Source organism: Patiria miniata, unplaced genomic scaffold, assembly GCF_015706575.1.
Source record: "Patiria miniata isolate m_02_andy unplaced genomic scaffold, ASM1570657v1 HiC_scaffold_22, whole genome shotgun sequence".
NCBI lineage: Eukaryota > Metazoa > Echinodermata > Asteroidea > Valvatida > Asterinidae > Patiria > Patiria miniata.
Window position 1 is genome coordinate 10926146 of NW_024037061.1, and position 22539 is coordinate 10948684.

At 41.2% G+C, this 22539-nt stretch overlaps 1 protein-coding gene across 4 annotated transcripts in view; it reads right to left on the bottom strand.

Moving 5' to 3' along the window:
- Positions 1-650: 650 nt before the first annotated feature.
- LOC119729921 (neurofibromin-like) overlaps positions 651-22539 on the bottom strand; it is a 71179-nt gene continuing 49290 nt past the window's right edge. For 2 of the 4 annotated variants that reach the window (XM_038202703.1, XM_038202701.1), the window contains exons 40-56: positions 22254-22316; positions 20964-21167; positions 19299-19396; positions 18772-18946; positions 17269-17403; positions 16317-16434; positions 15203-15343; positions 14231-14436; positions 13400-13461; positions 12513-12735; positions 11201-11341; positions 9914-10043; positions 9325-9412; positions 8446-9064; positions 7368-7465; positions 6305-6491; positions 651-5322 (exon numbers count right to left, since the gene is read on the bottom strand). In XM_038202703.1, coding sequence (XP_038058631.1) covers positions 4993-5322; positions 6305-6491; positions 7368-7465; positions 8446-9064; positions 9325-9412; positions 9914-10043; positions 11201-11341; positions 12513-12735; positions 13400-13461; positions 14231-14436; positions 15203-15343; positions 16317-16434; positions 17269-17403; positions 18772-18946; positions 19299-19396; positions 20964-21167; positions 22254-22316 — 3018 coding nt within the window. In that variant the 3' untranslated portion in view covers positions 651-4992. Of the gene's footprint in view, positions 5323-6283; positions 6492-7367; positions 7466-8445; positions 9065-9324; positions 9413-9913; positions 10044-11200; positions 11342-12512; positions 12736-13399; positions 13462-14230; positions 14437-15202; positions 15344-16316; positions 16435-17268; positions 17404-18771; positions 18947-19298; positions 19397-20963; positions 21168-22253; positions 22317-22539 lie in introns of all 4 variants that reach the window. The other 2 variants (XM_038202702.1, XM_038202700.1) reach the window with 1 other exon arrangement.

Sequence of the window (22539 nt, forward strand, 5' to 3'; positions counted from 1 at the left end):
GAACAGTCCAATCACCCAATAATATTCAGTGGCTTTCTTACATCTATAGCAACGACGTTCCATGGGGGGGGGGGGGGGGGGGATCAGCTGTTTCGGAATTACAAAAGGCACACTTCTTTGGCTTTTGCCATTGAGAACAACCAGGGCCTACATAAAATGTTTTATGTTCTTTAATACTCGGGACGATAGACTTTATTGCCACAAGTGGGCCTATAAAACACGAGAGGAATTGTTCTTTTAGCTTTATACCCAAAAATATTTATTTGCATTGACAAAATAACAGCAAGCCGGTCAACCGAATCAGTACAAGCAAAAACAAAGCATTTGCTAGCTGTGTTACTCTACTCGAAGTCTGTTGCTGATGACGTCATTTGAGAACTTCGCAAATTAGTTTGTTGCTGTTCATATAATGTTTGTGGGAAATCTTAGGGGAAAAAATGGAGGAAAAAAAATCAAAATAAAAAATCCACTTTCTTTCACGTGGAAGACGTTATCATGGCTTCCTTTTTGTTCCGAGTCCCCACTGAACACTTGAATAATATTTTGATTAGGCCTATATCAAAATACTTCCGCTTTCAAAATATATTCATTTATCACTGCACTTCCGGCAATACAACATTAAAAGGATATTTTTCCACGCAAACACAAAATTTCTCGTATAATATTTTTCCTTTATTTAAGCTCATTAAATGCTATTTATAGTCAACCAGAGTTCTTTTACAAAAATACAATATGGTGCATAATATAAGTACAATGATTTCGAATTCATGGGGGTATAATGACAATCAATTCGTTCCGCACGTGTAAATGTACCAGTCTCGTCTTCAATTTATGCCGTCACTTGTCGATCTCTTCTCGCGTCAGTCCAGGTTGATAATTGGTTGGTATTTTTTTTTAATGATACAAATGACTACAGCTGTGCCTCAGATAACAAAAACACCCAATCACAATGCTACATTTGAACACAACATGAACATCACATCCATCCTTGGAAAAGAAAACTTAAAGTTACGCTGTTTGGGAAAGGGGCGTGTCCGCCAAACAAACCAATGGGGATGCAGAACCTTGTACGCGCGTCAATCAACAGCCATTTCCTTGGCAACCATCTTTGCCGTTAAATATCCATTTGCCGCATAGCACTGTATGTGGGGTAGTGTGTGGAATATCCGCTTGATTACAAGCGGCTGTGATATGCGTGCAGATACATCGATTAATTATGCAAAACACCGCGTCTTGACCTGGAGATTCTGACCATTCAGCGAGCGCTATCCGGTCTTCGGTAAGCCGTTGTTATATATAACAAAAACGTGGCAGCTAATTGACCAATCAACAGCTTGGTTCACATTTCTGCATGGAATGACGTCACAAATTCTAAAGTCGGCTCCGATTAGCTGGCGTGCGGGTCGCATAAATCTTCTTTGCGCAGAGGGCGGCTGTGCACACGTGAACATATGATCCTTAGACTTATGGTTTGTTAATAAGTCTACCCGAAAAAATGCTCTCGTTACAATATTTGACCGTGGGCAAAGATGGCAGCCCCCACATCGCTACTCATTTCAGTTACATGTTCTGCATCCAGTAATTCCTTTGCCTGACTATAATACTTCCACTACAACAGTTATTACATGACCATCCAAAGTCATACAACAATTACACGTTTAAAGGCTGACTGAGGATTTTGCAAAAGAAACCCATTAACCAGATCCCGAGGACATTAGTCACTAAATATTATTAGATTACACACAGCAGAAAGAACGTACTTCACTCTTCATGTTGATTATATCACTCACTTTTCCGAGTGAAAATGTGGACTTTCCTGTTGAATCTCACTGTGCAGTACTTGTATGAAGACTTCACCATTAAAAATTCACCATTTCGTTTGTCGGCAGGGTTATTCACACAACCAATGCTGTCTGTTACACCGAGCAAAAATTAACAAAGCTCTAAACAGTCACATTGTTTCTAGCAATGCATGTACTGGGCAGAAGCACGCAGTACCATTTTACCAGTAACCAATTTTGCTTAGCTCAATTTAGTGTGCGCTTACCAGCCCCATGAAGTTCCACATTGAAGTTATGACAGGACAGATATGACTGCAGTAAAATTCAAATCGGCATGAATCGCTTCAAAGAGGTTTCAATTCTTCCAAAGCGTTTTTTTTTTTACTTCACCCCAATTCCTCCAAAATCCAAAACCTGCTTCTGTCTGATTTTGTTGGAAACAGGACTACACAGTAAAGCCACTAATATGTTACATGGGAGTTAGGATTTGGCAGATTTGGGAACGGTTCCTGTGGAAAATGCCTGAACAGTAGGGGTTATTTATTTGGGCATTGACTCGAAGAAGACTAGATTATTAATTTTTGTTTTGTTTTTTGAAAAGTGGAGCTTTTTAGAACTTCAAAAATACAACTAGCCAAGTCGTCCTGTAATTAATCTGAGGGTAACGCCATACTGTCGGGATATTATTAACACCCTGCTATAGGCAAACTGTTTCTTGTGTCCCCAGACACAAAACGCATGATCTCATACAATACATAGATAGAAGCCAAATGTTATTACACCCAATATACACGTATAGACATTAAGATTATACATAGATACAAACATGTACAAAGAGCTAAAGACTTTTTTTGTTATTTACACTGGCTTGGCGCAACGTCTACTGACATATAACACACCACGAATATGGGACAAATTCTGGACCTACTTAGTTGTGTTTTTTTTTACATGTACACAGTTGTAAGAAGCATTTACATGTACACTGAGAGTTGTAGATACATCTAAATAAAAAGAAAAGCAAAAGAAAAATCGTATCTGTTATCTGTGTTTGTTACGGCTACAGAGATATGGCATGTCAACTAATGAGCCTCATACACAAAGATTTTCCTTATGGCGGCTCCTCCAAAAAATGGCATACTTTGACATATATTAATTTCCAGGGGAAAAAGGAAAAACAAACAAAAAAAACAGGCCGATGAAATAAGAGTGATGAATTTGACATTGTTCAGGGCTGAATGGAATGCAAGTTGTGGGAACTTTCTGGTGAACTTTCGGGTCAAATGAATTTTACGCAATGGGACTTTTTGTCAGTCTTGGACTAACGGAAATCCCACTGTTGCGCAAAAGTCATTGGACCGTAAGGTTCATGTTGCCTAACTCTGACCGAGAAGCGCTGGCCAATTTAGGAACGCTGCGAAACGCGGTAATTTGAAAAGGGGCAGTAATACTTGAGCACGTTTGGGTGAGGACCATTAGTCCACTAGTGGTTGACTCATGATGTAATTTACATCTGCGCACTAATATCACCGCGCGAACGCCTCTAGTCAAACGATGGTCAATAGTCCTGGCTCCCCGTTGTGCTTTATGATGCACGCGGCTATTGGTAACCAGTGAAGCAACTGTGTCCCATACTCCGGTTCCAAATAGTCGACTAGAGTAGTTCAACTATCCTCTGTTCGAGCTAATAGGTAGTCCAACTTTGGTTAACTATAGTTTGCACCCAAACTTGCTCCTGGTTTTAACAAAAAATCTGTTAACAGCCAAAATGTTGAACTACTAGTATGAAGAAAACAAATAAAAAGAAAAGGCTCTGTGTCCGATAAAAAACCAGTCAGAACAGCCTATACAGGGTCTAATTCTATTCAACAATTTACAAGTTTCATTGATATATATATTGCACTTTCAGTACCACAGACACACTAACAGACACATTTAGAAGTCAGGCATTTCACACAGTCAATGGCAAATGGGGCAATCACTGTACGTCATAATATATTAAAAACGGACAAAATACACGTCCCTTTCTACATTTTACAATACAAATTTTCCAACGTCGTCATCTGTCATCCCCCGTAATACGTATATACAAATGGTAAAACAACTGTGTGTTAAGTCACAGGTCAAGTGTTCCATCTCAACGTCATGTATGTATTTCACATGTTCCAGGCCAAACAAAACAAAGTAAAGTGCTCGCTTAAACAGAAAAAAATACACAATTTGCTGTGAAAGTATTTATAAACAAGACCATTCGGCATTGCAGCCCCCAAACAACCGTTTTGTTTAGCACTGCACGTGACTGAAACCGTTCATGAAAGGAAAAGCGCAACATGAAACACGTAAAAAAATTAATAAGTTCCGTGTCTATGCCAACTTTTTATCTTTCGTGCGGCACATTTTTGTCCGATGCAAAAAGTAAAAATGTAAGGATGAAAGCATCTCACAGTGTCTTTGATTATTAGGCTGCAAAGTTTGAAGCGAATTTAGTATAGAAGCACAGAATGGCGACCGTAACCACGGAATTCTGTGCTTAGCGGAGTCATGAAAGTGGGTCCAGACCTCTTCTTGAAAGGACTTGACAGTTTTCTTAGTTTTCCTGTTTTGGTGTGATACTTGAAAGGAGACTGAGTGAAGTTTACCAAGTTAATGAACAATGACGAGGATGGCCGACATCCTTAAAACTTTGAGCGCCAACAAGTAAAAGCTAGCGACTTTTTTCCATTTTATTATTTTCTCATGCTTTGGAAGAGCACCCAGCATGCAGCGCTCACTTCGGTGAAGGGCAGAACACAATCCTGGAACTTCTTACAAAGACTTCACTGCTTGTTTCTTCATCAACAAAAAAGAAATTACTTAACATACATTTGTCTCGATTCCCAAATAAATTGTACACTATAAACACATCCTCTTTTTTTGTAAATACAAGGATGCTACAACCCTCTCATTTCAGATTGTAAGATACAGTTTTTTTTTGTATCTTGCTGATCTATATTACGATAAAAGCACCCGATAGTCTTGACTTAGACACACCCATGTGCCACGCCCATATGCCACGCCTTGTTACCTCCTATTGGAGTTGTTTTGAGTTGGTGCAGTTGAGGCTCCACAGGCGTTGCTTCCATTAGCACCTGATTGGCCGAGCTCCAATGGGCATGCTCAGTTGGAGGCTCGCGCGACACATCCCGCGCACCGCGTCCGAACGCCACGGCCTGTGTTACCTCCCGTTGGAGTTCTTGGAGTTGGTGCGCTTCAGGCTGCCCATGCTCCGGTTCTTTGGCACCTGATTGGCCGAGCTGTGGCGCAGCCGGCCCGCCACGCTGGGCACGCTCAGTAGGGACTCGCAAGACTCGCCGTCGGCTTGCGTGCCGCCAGTGGTCACGCTGAGGGAGGACATGGAGCTGGACAGGTTGGAGGTGGTCAGCAGGGAGTGGTGCAGGCTCAAGTTGTTGCTGCTGGCATCGCCCTCCATGACTTGCTGCGTCTGGCCGATGAGGGCGCTGATCAGCTTGACAAAGAGCTCGGCATTGGCTCGGATTTGAGCCTTCTGTAAAAGGGTGAGAGGAAGAAAGTCATGAATATTCATTATGCATAATATACAATATGAGATCATGTTTGTAATTCTCAATGCTTTAATGAAAACTTTTCAATAGCTTTAAACACTATGTGGAGGTTAGCAGTTACACCACGCGACTAAAAATCTCTTTTGTGAGTTCATCGTAGTTCTGAAAAGAACCTGCAAATAACTCCAAATTTTGCGCAGTATCCTCTGTCGAGAGACCGAGAGATTTCAACTATTTGAAATACAAGTCTGCTTACAATGAACAGAGCATATTGCTATACCTCATACATATTCATGATCGACAGCCGAATTCTCACTGGTCCATTCACCAACACGTGTCAGTTGCTGTTTACCAAGCGCGCGCGCGAGTATTTACACACAGGGTAAATATGCATGCGTAGTAGACTGTCGCACGGGTTACCTGTAAAACAGTCTACTATGCATGCACTTTATGAAGCAATCGTGGACCTGTCGCATGGGTGTAGTACGCAAACATGAACATCCCCCTAGCTACACATGAAAAGATGGCTGCATGTGTAAATGTTAATTAGCGTTTTTCTGAGCTCAATAATGCTGAACTGGAGAATATTGTGGACAATAAAGATGAATCCTGTACTAACTTTTAGGAGTTACTGTATTGGAAACGAAATGCACTTTTCTGAGGTGAGCTGGACAACTTTCTCCAAAGATTTTATGCCTGTGAGGTGCATATTGCAAAGGGAAACTTCGGCAACTGAATATGTATGAGGTATAGTAATACAAATATAACATGGTTTATTGACAGTCGATATTAGCTCCCTCGATATTGGAAGTTGACAAACTAGTTCTCGAGGCGAAGTTTGTCAACTTCCAATACCTCAGGGAGCTAATATTGACTGTCCACCCTCAAACCATGTTATATTTATATACTGGTTATTTTTGCTAAGTAAATATTCTCCATGCTTACCACATTTTTGTCGACGCCTACCTGTGAGAATTGACTGGAGAACCTCCAGAGACCACCGAAGCCAATACCTTGCAGGTAGGTGGTGTGCTGCTGGGCCATTTCCTCGCTCGCTAAGGTGTTCTGGACGATGCTCTGCACCGCGCTTAGCGTGGTTTGGTTGTGGCAGCTCTTCAGAATGCTGACGATCTTGGAGTCTAACAACACGTGCCTGAAAGTAAGCATAAAGCAAAACAAAGCTCAAATTTTGTGTGCATTTGTGCTACTATTGAGGAACATTTTGGCTGATGACTAAGACGAGTTCTGTGCTGAGCAAGATTTCCGTGCCAGAGGCGGACACAATCCACGTCCACTTTCCTTTTCCTTGGCAGACATCACAAGGTACCCCGCACAATCTTTTTTTAAGTAAATGTAAACCCACTACGTCCTTGCATGAAGGCGAGTTTCCACTTTACATGCAAGTAAATGCAAAGCCAATTTGACGAAGGAAATTTTTTGAGATACTTTTGCAATGAAACTAGCCAGAGTTGCAACGACGTCGATTTTTTGCCAATCTGCACAGCAAATGCCTGTTTTCACATCAAAATTTCTGCACAAGTTCGCTTTTGCTCAAAGTATGAACTGGCGTGTATATAAAAAAGACACTAAAGTATCCCCTATTTGGCATTTGCATGGGCGAGGGGATTATTTGGCACAGAGTTCTTGGAGACAATTTGAAGATGCGTACCCCTTGCTACTTTTGAGTTTCACCCTGAAATGTAGATTAATTTTCTAAATTTCAATTTCTCTAGCAATGCGAAGGTTTAATGACACATCAACCGAACAAAAATCGGCCAACTTGAACTGTTGAAATGTTACTTCACAAATTTTGATTTACTAGCAGCCCAGCCTGCTTGCAAAGCGGATCTGTTTGCAACCAAAGTTAGAACTGCTTTCCAGACGGCTGCAGATACCCCCCCCCCCAAAAAAAAAAAAAAAGGAAAAGGGAGGTGACTGCTTTGATTAAAACATTCACGTGATAAAAATTTATTAAGAGAAAAAATGTCAAATTTGTTGAAGACTACGGGGAATGTAACGCTATACTTACACAATAGGAAACACTTGTGGGAATACTTGGCTGGCCTCTGCCAGGTATTCATATAAGATTCCCGCTTCAGCTTCGTTTAAATTACGCACCAATGTGGCCTGAAAAGATAGCAAATAATACAAAAAGGGCTTATTATCAAAGGACCAAAACCAACAGATTTCTATTGTGCATCGTAACCATACACTTATCAAGCACATCTTAGCTGTCACTGGTCTACTCTAGTAGACTTTTTGGGTTGGACAACTGATTATCAATAACTGATCAGATTGTAGGTGTCATGATAAAAATTTGACAAAGGCTTTGACTATTTCATTTATATTTTGTTTTATTTGAATGCGTTTGGGTTAAAACAGCACGGATTTCTCCAAAGTGAAGACACACTGCAGCTTAGGAATCCTAAAGAACCCTAGAGACAAAGTAGTCTTACTATCATCCGTTGTCAAACGAAGACCTTTCCGTAACCAACGTCTGATATATCTGAGAAATGCACAAATTGTTTGCAACCCCGTGTGCCAGCCGATTAGAGACTTCAGAAATTGTGACATCATTTCGATCAGAAATGTGGACTAAGCTGTTGATTGGTCAATTTGGTTGAAATGTTTTTGTAATACAACAACAGGTTACGGAAGAACCTATAAAAGGCGCCTGCTGAATGGTCAGAATCTCGAGGTCAAGACGCAGTCTTGTTTTGCATAATTAATCGCTGAATCTGTTCATATATAATAGACCATTGATGTACAAGGGGGATACTCCATAGACTAGAGACAGAGAAAACAATAAAGAAATGTTTAGATTTAGTGCAAGGAAGATAACCCCAGAATACCGTTTCAGGGAAACCCAAGGAATGAGGCAGGGACTGCAAAAGTAATCTTTAAGTTGACCTGGGCTGGAATCGAACCTGAGTCACAAAGGTGTAGGGCAAGGGAAGCACCACAGTGACTCCCATTTTTGAGACTGCAAATCGGTCACACATGAATATTCATAGCCGGCAGACGAAGAGGTACTTCACAAATCAACCACTTGCTTGAACCAATGGTTCTTAAAGGCATTTGGTCCTAAGCATCGCCAAACAACTTACCAGTACTGTTAGCAACAATGCTTGAATCAATGGGTCCGTTAAAACCTCCTCATCCAGTAACACGTTCTCCGAAGGCGTTGACACTTTGCGTTCTTTCCTCGCCCGAGGCACGACGATGTTTCCGCTACTCGTCTTGCGTTCCATCCTGGACCTTCTATCGCCGGAAGAAGTGTCAGTTCCTTCTGCAGCTCTCCGCGATGCTGAGGTTGTTGAGGAGGAAGTGGATGGGGTAGAAGGCATGGAGAGCGCCCCGTGCGACAGATCCAGGCTCTTGTAGGGCTTGAGCTGCATCTTGTCCGGATTGCAGTAGGTGGGCTGGCGTTGGAGCGCCGAGTCCAAGCTACGCTGGGTCTTGATGGCGCTGGCGGCGGCAATGCTGGCCACGGCCGTCTTCTGAGGTGACCGGGCCTTCTTACTGGGAGACTTGGGCGTCTGGGTCTGAGCCTGGGCCTGTGTCTGCGCCTGGTGGACCGCGTTGACAAAGACCGTCTGCTCTAGGTCCATCTCGGTCAGGTGCTGGCAGCCGCGGCGGATGCTGCAGCGACTACGCACCTCCTCTGAGAAAGGCAAGAGGGCGGCGAGATAGGAGACACTCTCCACGTTGACGTCAAACATATCTCTGTAGATACCAAATGACATAAACAAAATAATAATACATATTGCACAAATGCTAAGTGAATTTGACATTATAAAACATCCACAATAAATTTGCCTAAGTTAAAATGTTCCACTTGTTCAAATTCACACTGCAAACACTTGCCTTGACGTAACAAGTTTGCACGTTTGAAATTGGGTTTGCCCAAGCAGGTACCTTCTCTTGAAAGGGTTCCTTTTCAAAAATTTGGTCTTCTAATTTGAGCGTCTGTGAGTGGAACTTACACATTTCTGTGTTTGGAGACGATCTCCAACATCATGTTCAGTATGCGGATGGTCCTCGAGACAGTGGTGTTGCTGGGATGCCGAAAACCTGCAGATAAAACACAAATATTTACAGGTAATCAGAACTTTCCATAACAAGCTTCTTGTAGTGACTATCAAGTTGAACATTCAATTGGACCGGACTAGAATTTGAACCTTCTAGCCAAAGGGAGGGTGAGGGGAGGGACGGGACAGTAAAAAACTCTCTACTTTCCTCCCCTGCCATGCCTTTTACACATGCTAGTCACCAACAGTCAGATCAAATTTCTTGTAGGGACTGTGACAGTCAAATTCCATCAACAGACAAAAGCAGGTGTCTTGTAGACACAGCTGGTTTAACAATCACCTACAGCCAAGGCAAAGCTGTATCAAGGTAAATAAACAGTCACAGCCAGTCAATCCAGCTTTATGTAGGCAGGGAGTTCTTAGCTGTTAACAGCAGTTACTTGATTGATTTCGACTGCTGGGATGGCTTTGTTAAATTTGCCTGCCAGAGAGGGAGGGTTTTTGCCTCAAATAACCAGAAAATAAATGAGCGGCCTGACTGTACCTTTGAGAAGGTGCCCCACCAGGGCAAAGTTGAAGTTGAATTTGAAGCTGAGTCCCACGGCGTGGTCCATCTGCTTGAAATGCCACTCCTCCAACGGACGACGAACCTCCATCAGGACTTCCTCTGGACTCTGGAAATATGCAGAAATTAATATTATAAGTCTCATTCATGGTTACAAACGTACTTGTTACAAACTGACTGACTGACCGACTGTCACTCGTGACTTATACTGGTGTAGGAGTAGCTTTATCAGGCTGGCCTGTTTATGTCTTGAATTACCTACATCAAATGTGTGACCTGTTCTATCAAAATCAGACTTTTCTAGGCATAAGGTCGAAAATGATATTTTTACATATTGTTAACATATGTTCTTTTTTCTTTCAATGGGTGGTTTAATTTTTGAAACCGGTCATTCCTGGGCAGAGTTATGCTATTTTGAATTTCATTGTGTCGAAAAGTAGAAAACGGAGAAAATGGCCACGAACGTCACAAAACAGCTATTTCTTTAACTGATATACCTTATCAAAATCATCAAAAATAGTATATGTAGAGTTCAAATTAGGGTTTCAAACTTTTATAATATATTTTAGACATGTTCAGGATTACAAATATACAAAAATTAGAAAATCGATAAAAATCACCCCCACAGCGTTTTTTTGGCCCTATCTCAATTTCAACCTCTGCCCAGAAGCGTCTGCTTTTGACAGAACAGGTCACATGTGTATTAGTCTGGCATTGCTTTTTTATGTACTTACATGATACATGCATGGGCAATAAGTCCAGTCTCCATACGAACGACCGGCAAAATAGGATTTGCATTTCCATCACGTTACCAATACAGCTTATTGCATAAACTTTTTGTCTTCTGAATCAATTGAGTAGAATTTTGTGCGCTGTGGAACAAGTTTTATTAGGCTTGCTTTATCTTCTTATTGTAAATTTCATGTTATTCAGCATGAAGGCTGGTTTATGCTCAATGGAAATGCAGGTCTGAAAGGCCAGCTCACAATCGCCGCAAAAAAACCCACCAAATTTGTGATGTCCCATCAAGCTCTTGCACTGCAAATTCGCAAATGTTGAATAGATTTCAACTCTGGCAAGTTTCACTGCAAATGTTTCCCTTCCCATTCGTGTTAGCGTAAATTATGAACCAGTTTTAAGTAAGCAAATGTTCTAAGTGCACGTGGCGATTCAAGTCTGATACTTTTACAGAATCAGATATTCCTGGTTAGCAATTCAGCTCAGCAATTCAGCTTAGAAGTTTTGATAAGCAAGACTCCTACTTACCACTTCATTGAATACACTTTGCTCGTCCAACGTGTGGAGGTTCTGCTCCAATAACGCTAAGCCGGCAGCGTACAGCGACACTTCATCCAGCTGCAGCACAGCAATGGCCACCCAGAACAGGAGCTTGTGAAGTGGAGAGCTCTACAGGTCAAAGGTGAAATGTCAAAGGGTAAAAGTCAAAGTATGCATACAAAAATAATTATTATATTTGTGACCTTTTCTATCAAAAGCAGACTTTTCTGGGCATAAGATCAAAAATGAGATTTTTGCATATTAATAAAATATGTTGTTTTTCCTTTTGATAGGTGGTTTAATTTTTGAAACCGGTCATTCCCGTGCAAAGTTATGCTATTTTGAAGTTCATTGTCATGATTGTGTCGAAAAGTAGAAAACGGAGAAAATGGCCACGAACGGCACAAAACAGTAATTTCTTTAACTGATATACCTCAACAAATCATTAAAAATACTATATTTGGAGTTCAAATTAGGGTTTCAAACTTTTACGGTGTATTTTAGACATGTTCAGGATTACAAATATGCAAAAATTTGAAAATCAATAAAAATCACCCCCACAGCATTTTTTGGCCCTATCTCAATTTCAACCTCTGCCCAGAAGCGTCTGCTTTTGACAGAACAGGTCACATTTTACATAGAACAGTTTAAAAATAAATTAAAGCAGTAAGAGGTTTAATTAATTACAGAATAATTAAGAGGCCACTTTGAAATACTGGATGATTTATTTGGCTGTCAAAACTGTCTATTACTTTTGGTAACAAAAAAGTACATTTTATTAAACGTTTCAAAAAGTATCCTACTGAATTATTGTCCAAAAGCTTATAGATCGTACTGGTACTAAACACCCATAAAATTATTCCGTCTGGCTTGCTGTCATCTAGAAGAAATCAAGAAATGTAGGAGATTTCCAACGATCAGTCAATTGACTGATTTTTGCAATAAAGAGTTTTATTATCACGATTATAGGCATGCAACTGGGAATTTAGGTAAAAACAAGGAAACTCCAAACCACACAAGACTTTGTACAGTGTTTGTCAATTTGTAATGGCATTCATGAGAAGCAAAAAACGAGGAAATCAGCGGATCCGAGGAACACTTGAATGCGTGTATTAACGAAATTGTGTTTCGTGATCAAATGGTTGTGCATGATTTTTCTCTAAATCATACATAGGCTCTGGTAGATTCTGAAAGATCGGGGAGGAGGCTCTGCCTTCCTAAATCCTGCAAAATCCTACAAAAGCCCAGTTAGATTTTGAAGGATCTGGGAGTGTTAGGGGCAGAGCATTAAACCACTTACTTTCCGCAGCAAAGGCTGTAGTCTGGTCAACGCAATCACGATGGACTCAATCAGCAGTAGACTGCTGGGCAGCTGAGGCGGTTCCCAGTCCTTGACGGCATGCACGGCCACCGCTAGCATGTGCAGGAGATACTTGATCTGGGCTGGGTCGGCCTGCTTACTGATGCAGCCAAAGACGACCATGGCCCGGGGCTGCAGGGCTGGGTTCTCGGTAAACGCAAAACTGTGGGTGACAGAAAAAAAAATTATTGGTGTGACCACAAAATTGCTGAAGGATCACTCAGCTGGGCACAGGAATCTGCTAAGCAAATTAAATACTGAGTTAGCCAAATCGGTCACCAGCTAATATGTCATTTGATGTGTGCTGTGTGCGACTGGTTCCTTGTTAATTTTCGCTTACCATTAAAATATGCTAAACACTATTTTCGGCTTTGTTGGTCTGTAACATTTGGTGCAGGTTTTCAAGTTAAACGGTCGCCCGAGAATCTGAAAGCTGGGAGGGGGCAGAATGGCATCACATGACTGTAAACAATTGGACACAAGCCGGTGCTATTCATGGCGACATACAGTGCTGATAGAGACACAATTTTGACGACGAAAACTTTGAGAAAAATTAAATGGTTTGGTGTCAAAACTCCTAATCCTTCCCACCCTTTCCCCTCTGTAAATCTGTCAGTTGACCACAGCATACTTAGTGGTTGAGTGGTCTGACATCTGTACTACTAAGCAGGGGGTCGTGGGTTCAGATCCACACAACGCTTCTAAACACTACACCAAAGTAGGGCAAAACACACTAATAAAATCAACATCACCCCATGCATATTTCCTAAGATATTTGGTACTTTTATACTTCCATGCAAGCTTGCAATAATTGAGTAGTAACTTACGCCCTGGTTTTCTTGTTCCATTCAGCCAGCCATTGGCACTCCGGGATATCCCGCATGCAGGCCTGACGAAGACAATGAGATTAAAAAAAACCCAAGAGTTCACAGGTGATGCAGGAGTATGTGGATTTACTGTGAATGCGTCAGCTAAGGTTTACTTTCAAGAACACCACACATGAATCTTCTTAAGTTGAAGGAAAGGTTGGAGCAGTTACTAAGAATTGGTGCTTGTGGAAATTTCGTCTAGCCAAAATCGGTGTCGGAAATGTGTGCCCGACCGCAGTCCCTTCATGTATAATTTTACAGAGAACGATATCCACAAGAACGATGTAAAATCTTTTAAAAAAAACCTCCCTGGTAAATGCATTTTAGGGTCCGATCAGCGTTGGCTTAGGTGTTTCTAAAATTGCGACTGGTGAAAGAGATTAAAACTACGCCCGCAATTATTTTACGTGCCGTTTTCATCGACTTTTCATCGCCTTTTTTTTCTTCAAAATTATAGTTTAAAAAATTGCATTTTGTGGAAAAATCGTTGCAAAATAATATTTGGTGGGACACATTGTAAGAAAATCGGAAATTTCGTTGGAAAAGTCAAAAAGTCGGTTTTCCAATTAAAATCTGAGAAGTTTCATCTCTGTTAACTACAATCGCCTCTCTCCACACAAGAGTATACACGGGTGCCTGTGAGGGTAGAGACCAGATTATGCTAATCTCGAGCTGCTGTAGAAAACTGGTCACATGGCCTGATGCAGCAGGGTAATAATTGGAAAGCTCCTTGACACCTTTCATATTCAGCACATAAGAATCATTTTATTAATCAACACCGTCTCCTACCTCCATGATCTCCAGCAGGGCGTCCGTGACCGTCTCCAGGGAGCTGAGCGGCATGACTTCCACGCTCTGGCTCAGCGGTCGCTCTCGGTAGCTGGACCTGAACGCCGTGACGGCCGCCGACTTGACCTTACTGATGCCAAACATACCGTAGAACTTGGGCAGGGAGAACTCAGTCAGGCCCAGGTCTAGAACCTTCTTTGTCTCTTCTGTATGATGAGAAAAATATTTTCACTCAATGTTTCCTCCTTCCTGGAAGAACCTTCAAAATATCCCTGGTGGGTTTTAAAGGATCTGAAACGGTTAAGGGCCGATTCGATTCATATCCGGGACGAGTTCCGGACATTGTACCAGGTACAAGTTGCAGGATTCTGAACAACTTCCCCGCAATCAGATAAGGACTTTGAGTCTCACAAGACCCAACCTCGTCCCCAGGGTGTCAAGCAGTACACACCCACCAGTACCTGCTCTCTCACTCTGGTATTGGATCATTTGCATGTGCAAGATTTTTTAACACGTATGCAAATGAGGAATAGTCTGGTGCCTGCCTGTGCGTTACATTTGCGTTTGTTTTTGTATGCGGTGTCTGGGGTAAAAACAGAATCAATTCGTCGCAGCGCGAGCATGGCGTGAGTAATGAAAACACGATTTAATTTTAATTAAACCGGATTCTTAACGAGACAACATGCAGTATCACATGTCATATTAATATTAACAAATTGGAAAGGAAATGAATATTTTTGAGAATGGTGGACGAATGATCGCGAAAACACGCACTGCACGTTATGAATAATAGCACCAAGTACACGATATAAATCCATTTCTAGCCAATTGCGGTATCGAATCAGGATACAGGAAGACAGTTTCCTATCCAGGGCTTACAATTGGAAACGAGGTTGGAAATAAAGTAAGCACTGGGGACGAGGTTGCAAAGACCAGACTTGCAGTAAGGTGACAGACTGTGGGAGTACTCACCACTGAATTTGAGTTGTGAGCACGTTCTGAGGGAATGTAGTATATTGATGACCAGTCCATGGATGGAGGCGCGTAGAGGTAGGGGTCCCGTGGAGACAAGCAGAGGGATGATGTGGAACAAGGCAGGCAAGTTATTGGCAACTGTCAAATCAAGATCAGGAAATAACAAAAACTATTTAATATATCATCAAAGGGTGAACCATTTATATAAGGTTCTCATTTTTAAATTTTGGTTATCTGTTTGTATTATCAAATTAAGCATTAATAAAAATAGCAAAAGCTAAGTATATTCTAAGAATGAAACAACATCACAAAATTAATTGGTGTCAAGTTGTTTTTACACAAAATAGTAAGTTTAAAATCCAAGCTAAGAGAGTTTGCCTGAAATTGCTTGACTACTGTAAAGACCTTTCAGTGCTGAACAGACAAAATGTGACCAAGTCCACAAAAGAGGGATTATGTTGCAAAAAAAGTAAAATTAAGTTATATACATGGTTGGAAACCCCACAACAATAAGTTTTCATTTGGTATATAATAAAGCTCCATAGCCCCTCCCGTTTTGCAGAATGGCTTTTGGTTTTGAACATTAACCTCCTTGGAGTTTGAATTACAAAACTGAGAAAACAGGCTTTAAAATAGCTGGCACTGTTGCAGATTTGGGCACGATGCACTCAAAATTGTAGTTTTTTTCCTCACTTTATTCATCAAGATCAAAATTTCTGTGAATGAACCCTGAATCTTTCAGTAATAAAGATGTCATTCATGACAAAAAGTGAAAATCACTTTTTGACAAAATGTTCACCCTCTCAACGTTGAGTGGGCCATTACACGATAATGCACAGCGCGACGTAATACCCTTTTTGTGGAGCGGGCCACATTTAATAAAGAATAAAGTGAACTGACTAGGAACACTATTACTCAATAAAACGTGGAATAAAGAAATAGCCTGGAGCAGAAAATGACAAGTGACTTCCCGGACACTTTCCAAGAGGTCGAAGGTCAGAATTCCACTCTAGTCAATTCATTTTGTCAACCTCATATTTAGGTCAGGAAAGTGGTTTTTTTAGACAGCAATTTCAGTTTTGCTCAGAACCTGCCAGTATCTGTGACTCACCATCAAGGCAATTATTGAACGACAGCATGAGGAGATATCTGGTCAAGATGACGATGTCATCCCACATCAGGTGCTTCTCTAAGGTGGGTGTGGGGGACAGACACGTCTTCTCTAGAATCTGTGGAATGGGAGACAAGACAGCATGAGGAGATATCTGGTCAAGATGACGATGTCATCCCACATCAGGTGTTTCTCTAAGGTGGGTGTGGGGGACAGACACGTCTTCTCTAGAATCTGTTGAGTGGAAGACAAGACAACATGAGGAGATATCTGGTCAAGATGACGATGTCATCCCACATTAGGTGCTTCTCTAAGGTGGGTGTGGGGGACAGACACGTCTTCTCTAGAATCTGTGGAGTGGAAGACAAGACAACATGAGGAGATATCTGGTCAAGATGACGATGTCATCCCACATTAGGTGTTTCTCTAAGGTGGGTGTGGGGGACAGACACGTCTTCTCTAGAATCTGTGGGCGGGAGACAAGACAACAAGTACAATCAACCACGAGTCAATCTCATCTGACAATCACACTTCAAACAGAAGTCAAAAGTCAATCACAAGTCCACCACCAGTAAACTGCAGGTCAATCTTATTTCAATCAGAAGACCATGACATTTCAACCACATGTCTATCAGAAGTCCAATCAAAAGGCATTCACAAGTCAATAACAAGACAATGACATACCACTCAGAAGTCGCTCAGAGGTCAAATCGAAGTGAAACAGTCAAATTACAAGTTAATCTCCTGTTGCTAATGGCACAGAACTTTGGTTGCTTTTAGAACAGTACTTTCCAAAAATGTAAATGCGACGTCTTAAATTAGCGACTACCACATAGCAAGTCAAGAGGCAGAATCTGTTGGTGAGGTATTTCCTCGCAGTTAAAAACTGTAACACAGACTCTTTTTGATCCCTCAGAACTTGCAACCAGCAAGAGGTTTCTCGTTTGCCTACCTTGCAGAGTCTATCAATGACTTTAGCAGAGACTAGTTTGACATTGGCTGATGCTAGAGCAACGGCTGTATCTGCCATGACCTCAGTCCGCGGCTGACCACCGCCGGTCAATCCCGTCTGTAACTGCACAGTCACCTGCAAGCCATATTAAAAGCAACAACGATTTTTAACCTAGGGAATAAAGGTTTCAAGTCCCATGTATTCTAAGAAGAGTAATGTGGCCTTTCTTTGGATCAGAAAGCTTAAAAACATTCACTGATGACTTGCGTCTTGACTTGAAATTCCCAAAAGGGTCGTTTCATAAGTTTTTGAACGTGCATTTTCCCATTTTCCCAAGTACTGAGTACAAGCACGAATACGAGTACGTTTCCTCAAGTACGAGTACTTTTCCAATTTTGATTGGTCAATATTTTCCCAGGTTTCTGCTGCCATGATAAGTATTAAACATGCAAGAGTCTACCAGACTGACAGTAGAAAATGGGTTATATTTACTGCATGTACCCCTAAAAAAAATCCTGCAGGAGAACATTTTCATGAGTGCGAGTACGAACACTTTGCCACAAGTACACGCAATATTTTTTTTCTTGCAGATACCAGTACATTCTCATGAGTACGAGTATGAGTACGTAAAAATACACTTGAGCATGAGTATGAGTATGAATATGAATACCAGTACTACAACACTGCCTAAAGGTACACATCAAAATAGCCTGGGATATCCTAGTCCGAAAATTTGGGACTCTCAATACTGTGTATGAGAGTCCCAAAACTTAAGGTATCCATATCGTGCAAAAGTTTGTGCTGCATAATAAAACCAGTGTGAATCAAATGTGCAAGCTTCTTACTCACTACAGTTTCTTCAATAATCCTCGAAACTTCTGCCCTGCAAAGTTGCTGTTGTGAGCATTGCATCACCAAAAATTCAGCGTTTAATTCTAATTTTGCAGGGAGTTATCGAAATCCAAACGCAAAACATCACGTTGATGTGTACTGCAATGCATTGTGAAAAAAGACTCCTATTAAAGCTAAAACATTTTCATCCTGTAGATAAAACAGCGCCCTCTTGTTGATCTGAGTGAATGCAGAATGTTTCATTTTTTAACAGAGGGCGCTATGTTCATTTGGCCATCGATTAAAAAACAAGTAAGCTGCAAGGCTCTTCCTACACCTACCCAGAATACCTTGGGAATCACACCACCATTTCTAAAGCATGGAGAATGACGTGGATGGTTTTTGAACTGTCAAAAACTTGCCTTAAAATTGGATTTAAGGTCTCAAATTTAGCAGGTGACATGCTTGCAACTTAAGCATTTTGATGTATGTGTTGTGTGGGCATTAATTAGCCGAATGGTGAGTAAAAAAACGTCAGTAGTAATTTTGCACATTTTTATGCACTCACGGTCCCAGTCTGGGGATATCCTAGGCATGGGAACTGAATTTTTTTCTGGTATAACCCTCTCAGACGTATTCAGACACAACTTTTCTTTCTCAGTGACTACAAACCTTGATGAAGCTATCCAGTACGCAGTCAATCAGGTCTTCCACCTGGCCGATGTTCCCCCAGACCTTGGCCTGTATGGATGGGTACATCTGCTTCTCATCGATGGTCATGTTGATGAGCTTGTCGAGGACCACTGAGAGCTTGTATCGCTTCACTTCATCTGATCGCTTGCAGAACCTAACAGCAAAAGAAAACCCATCAGAGATCACAGTCCAATGGTTACGGTGTTTGACTCATTACGGTGTTTGACTCACGTGCCATGCTACGCGGGGTTTTCTAACCCTGACGGGGAAACATGGTGGTTGTGGTCTTTGGCAAGACACTTTACTACAATTGCTTCTCTCTACCCACGAGTATAAATGGGTACACGTGAGGGTAGAGACAAGACTGCGTTGACCTCGAGCTGTTGCAGAAAAAAGCTTAATGACATGATGAACAGGGGTAATAATTGTGAAGCGCTTTGAGACCTTTGGTAGAAAGCTCTACACATGCACCAAACTATGATCATCATTCATAATGCATGACTGACCTTGTCAGGTTCGGTAGCCATGGGGTCATGTACTCCAGACACAGATGCTTGAGCTCAATGCTGATCTTGCTGAAACCGGTGATGCACTCCTCAAGGAACTGTCCAAGGAAAAAAAAGATCAACTTGAATAGTTTCTTCAAAAACCGAGAATGTCGCATGAGTCTTTCCAAGGTATTAGCAAGTATTCCCCGCAAGGGAAACTGGATGGGTAAATTAAAGAGGTTGTGGAATGCTCGAAAACATTTCCGTCATTTTTTGGGTATATGTAGCCTAAGGTGTGATGAAATAAAAACGACTATTGTGTCTGTCATGAAATGAGTACAAAAGGTACTTTTGAGAGCTGTTTTTCAAGTCCTGTCATGCCTGTTTCGACCCGAACGTGCAATTTGTTTAAAAGTCGTCATTGCGGGCAGCAAACAAAACACAGTAAATCGTGACGTAATAAACAGGACTCCTGATGCAGAGTAGCATAAACGAGTCCTGTTTATTACGTCACGATTTACTGTGTTTTGTTTGCTGCCCGCAACGACAACTTTTACACAAGTTGCGCGTTCGGGTCGAAACAGGACCTGAAAAATAGCTCTCAAAAGTACCTTTTGTACTCATTTCATGACGGACACAATAGTCGTTTTTATTTCATCACACCTTAGGCTACATATACCCCAAAAATGACGGAAATGTCTTCGAGCATTCCACAACCTCTTTAAGCATTTTTTTTTTATCCCTTTAGTCACTGTAGCACCCGAAACCGCACGAGCACTCTATGGTTTTATGATTTCGCAGTGAATAAGTTCAATGTAATGCAATGAAGTCCAGGTGCTAATGGGTTAATTTGACAGGGTTTGTTCCCTAATTACCTTGTCATGTTTGCCATACGTACTAACTGGTTTTTTTTATCTGGTCACATTCAACAAACTGAAAGTTATCACTTGAATAAAAAAGGCACTCCATACCTTCAACTGTGTATGGTTGTTTCTGAAGCAGTTTCCTCAAGTATTCCAAAATGATAACGCCATGAATTACTCAAACAATCAAAGTGCTTTTTCATTTGGGTATATTAATGAAGTATGGGAAATTAATATTAAACACTAACATGCCAGCTTGTTGAAGCCACTGAATGCATCTGTTGTGTGGATGTTCTGTGTGTGGTTTGTTTGTTGAATATCATTGACACAAACAAGGTCTTGCCTTCTTGAGAAAAGCTGACATTGGCACCTAACGTACATAGGACCATTTGCTTTTTGTGCGTTTTGTGTGTGTGTTTGAAGAAACAAAATTGCTTAAAATCTTACGAAGGGTGCAGAACAACTAACTTGTTGAAGTTTTATCTCAGTTGATACTATAAATTTGCTGAAAATAGAGAAAAATTGTGCTCAATTTGTGGTGTCTCTTAACTGGGTTCGTTGCTAACGCACGTAAAAAAAAAACTGTGCCCACAGCACACTTTCTTAAACCACGTACGATCATTGTTTTCTTCCGAATGATACCATTTCAAGCGGAGTAATTTCACAGGGTATTTGACAACAGTCATATATCTTCACTTTAAGCAAAATGTCTCTGTCTTTAGAACGTTAGGTACTTTTTCAGCAAACTGCAAATGATCCCACATGGCTACAAAGGGCTTAAGAATACCGATATCTTTGAAAATGAAATCCCTATGTTTACCTCCAGGGTAAGGTGTGGTTCATTAGCAGCCAGCGTTTGACTGATGGAGACAATGAAGATGGTGTTATTGGCCGGGATGCAGAGCCCTGATGTCTCCAACAGCTGACCCTCGATCTTGAGGTTAAAGGTCGTAGTCAGGGCGCACAGGAGGTTGTAAGCCGCCGATCGCAGACATGGGTCGTTGCTTCCCAGATTGAGTAATGCCTGGATGCAAATGAGCAGATAAAAATACACAACATGATAACAGAGATTTTTGACAGCACTGAAGCTGGTTTTTAAGAAACACTGGTAGTGCAACTTTTCGAAGAAAAAAAAAGGGAAAATAGTGTGATTGAGCAGTTTCAACTTCTGATTTAAAACCGGTTAGGGGCCTTAATGCCATTATTCAAAACTTTATTGAAAAGTTGTCAAACATTCCACATGTCCAACGATTTTGTTCTTCCATTTTACTCCATGCTTGTGCCATTTCTATGGTGGGTGGGGTGTGGGGAGGGGTTGTTGTGCTTAACATCATTTTATATGAAATCATCACTTCGTTCTGAAGCACTTGGTTGTAGCCAGTGCAAGCAGCGTGTATGCGCGGATGTGGTGCAGAGCGCATGGTCTTGTGACCAGTTTTAAACATATTTTACAATGGCTTTCTTGTATAAATTCATTTTCATCAAAAAACATTCATTAACCCTCCTACTGTTTGAACAGTCACAGACAGTCAAAAATTCCATCCACTTCCCCTGCAATGCCCTTTACACAGGCTAGTCACAAACAGTTGGATAATATTTAAGGCAGGCACTCTGACTAGTCAAATTTAGTCAACAGCCAAAAGCACGAAACTGGTTAGCACAGCAGTCTTATCAATCACCGACAGTCAAAGCATAACTGTATCAAGTAACATGAACAGTCACAACCACCTGAAGACGGTCAGAGCATACTGACCGGAACGTCGAGTTTATACCTCTGGTTATTTTCAGAACCATTCTCTTAGTTGAGAAATTATTCGCACATGGTGTTTCTGCAAACCTTTCATTATTTAGTCACAACCAATCAATCTCGCTTTATATAGGCTGGGAGCTCTTAACTCTTGAAAACAGTCACTGGATTGATTTTTACTGAAAGGATAACTTGGTACGGAATGCATGTTTGCATAAGAGGGTTAACCCTAACCCATTATAGCTAAAACCTGGCTAAATGCAACAACAGGTAACACCTGTTGCATGGCAATGTTCCAAAAACCTTAAGGCCACCAACAGCAGCGTTTCTTTATTGTGAATCACACTTTTTAATGACACTTACCATATTGAGCAAAGTACCGGGAACATCCTTGGGTCTGATCTTGGGGTGAACTGTCTCAGAATCCTGCAAACAAAATAGTAACATGTCTTCGGAGAGCTGACCAAAAAAATGTCTTATGTGGTCTGTGTGCATTTCTAACACAACAAAACAACTGCATCTGGGCTTGCACAGTGCTTGCATAAGGCTTTGCATAGGGCTTGAAAGTTACTGTAAAGTATTGAGACTTTTGTTTAGGAAAGTCTCCTAGCGAATAGCTCTAGAAAGTTAGGATAAGAAACAATCTGTC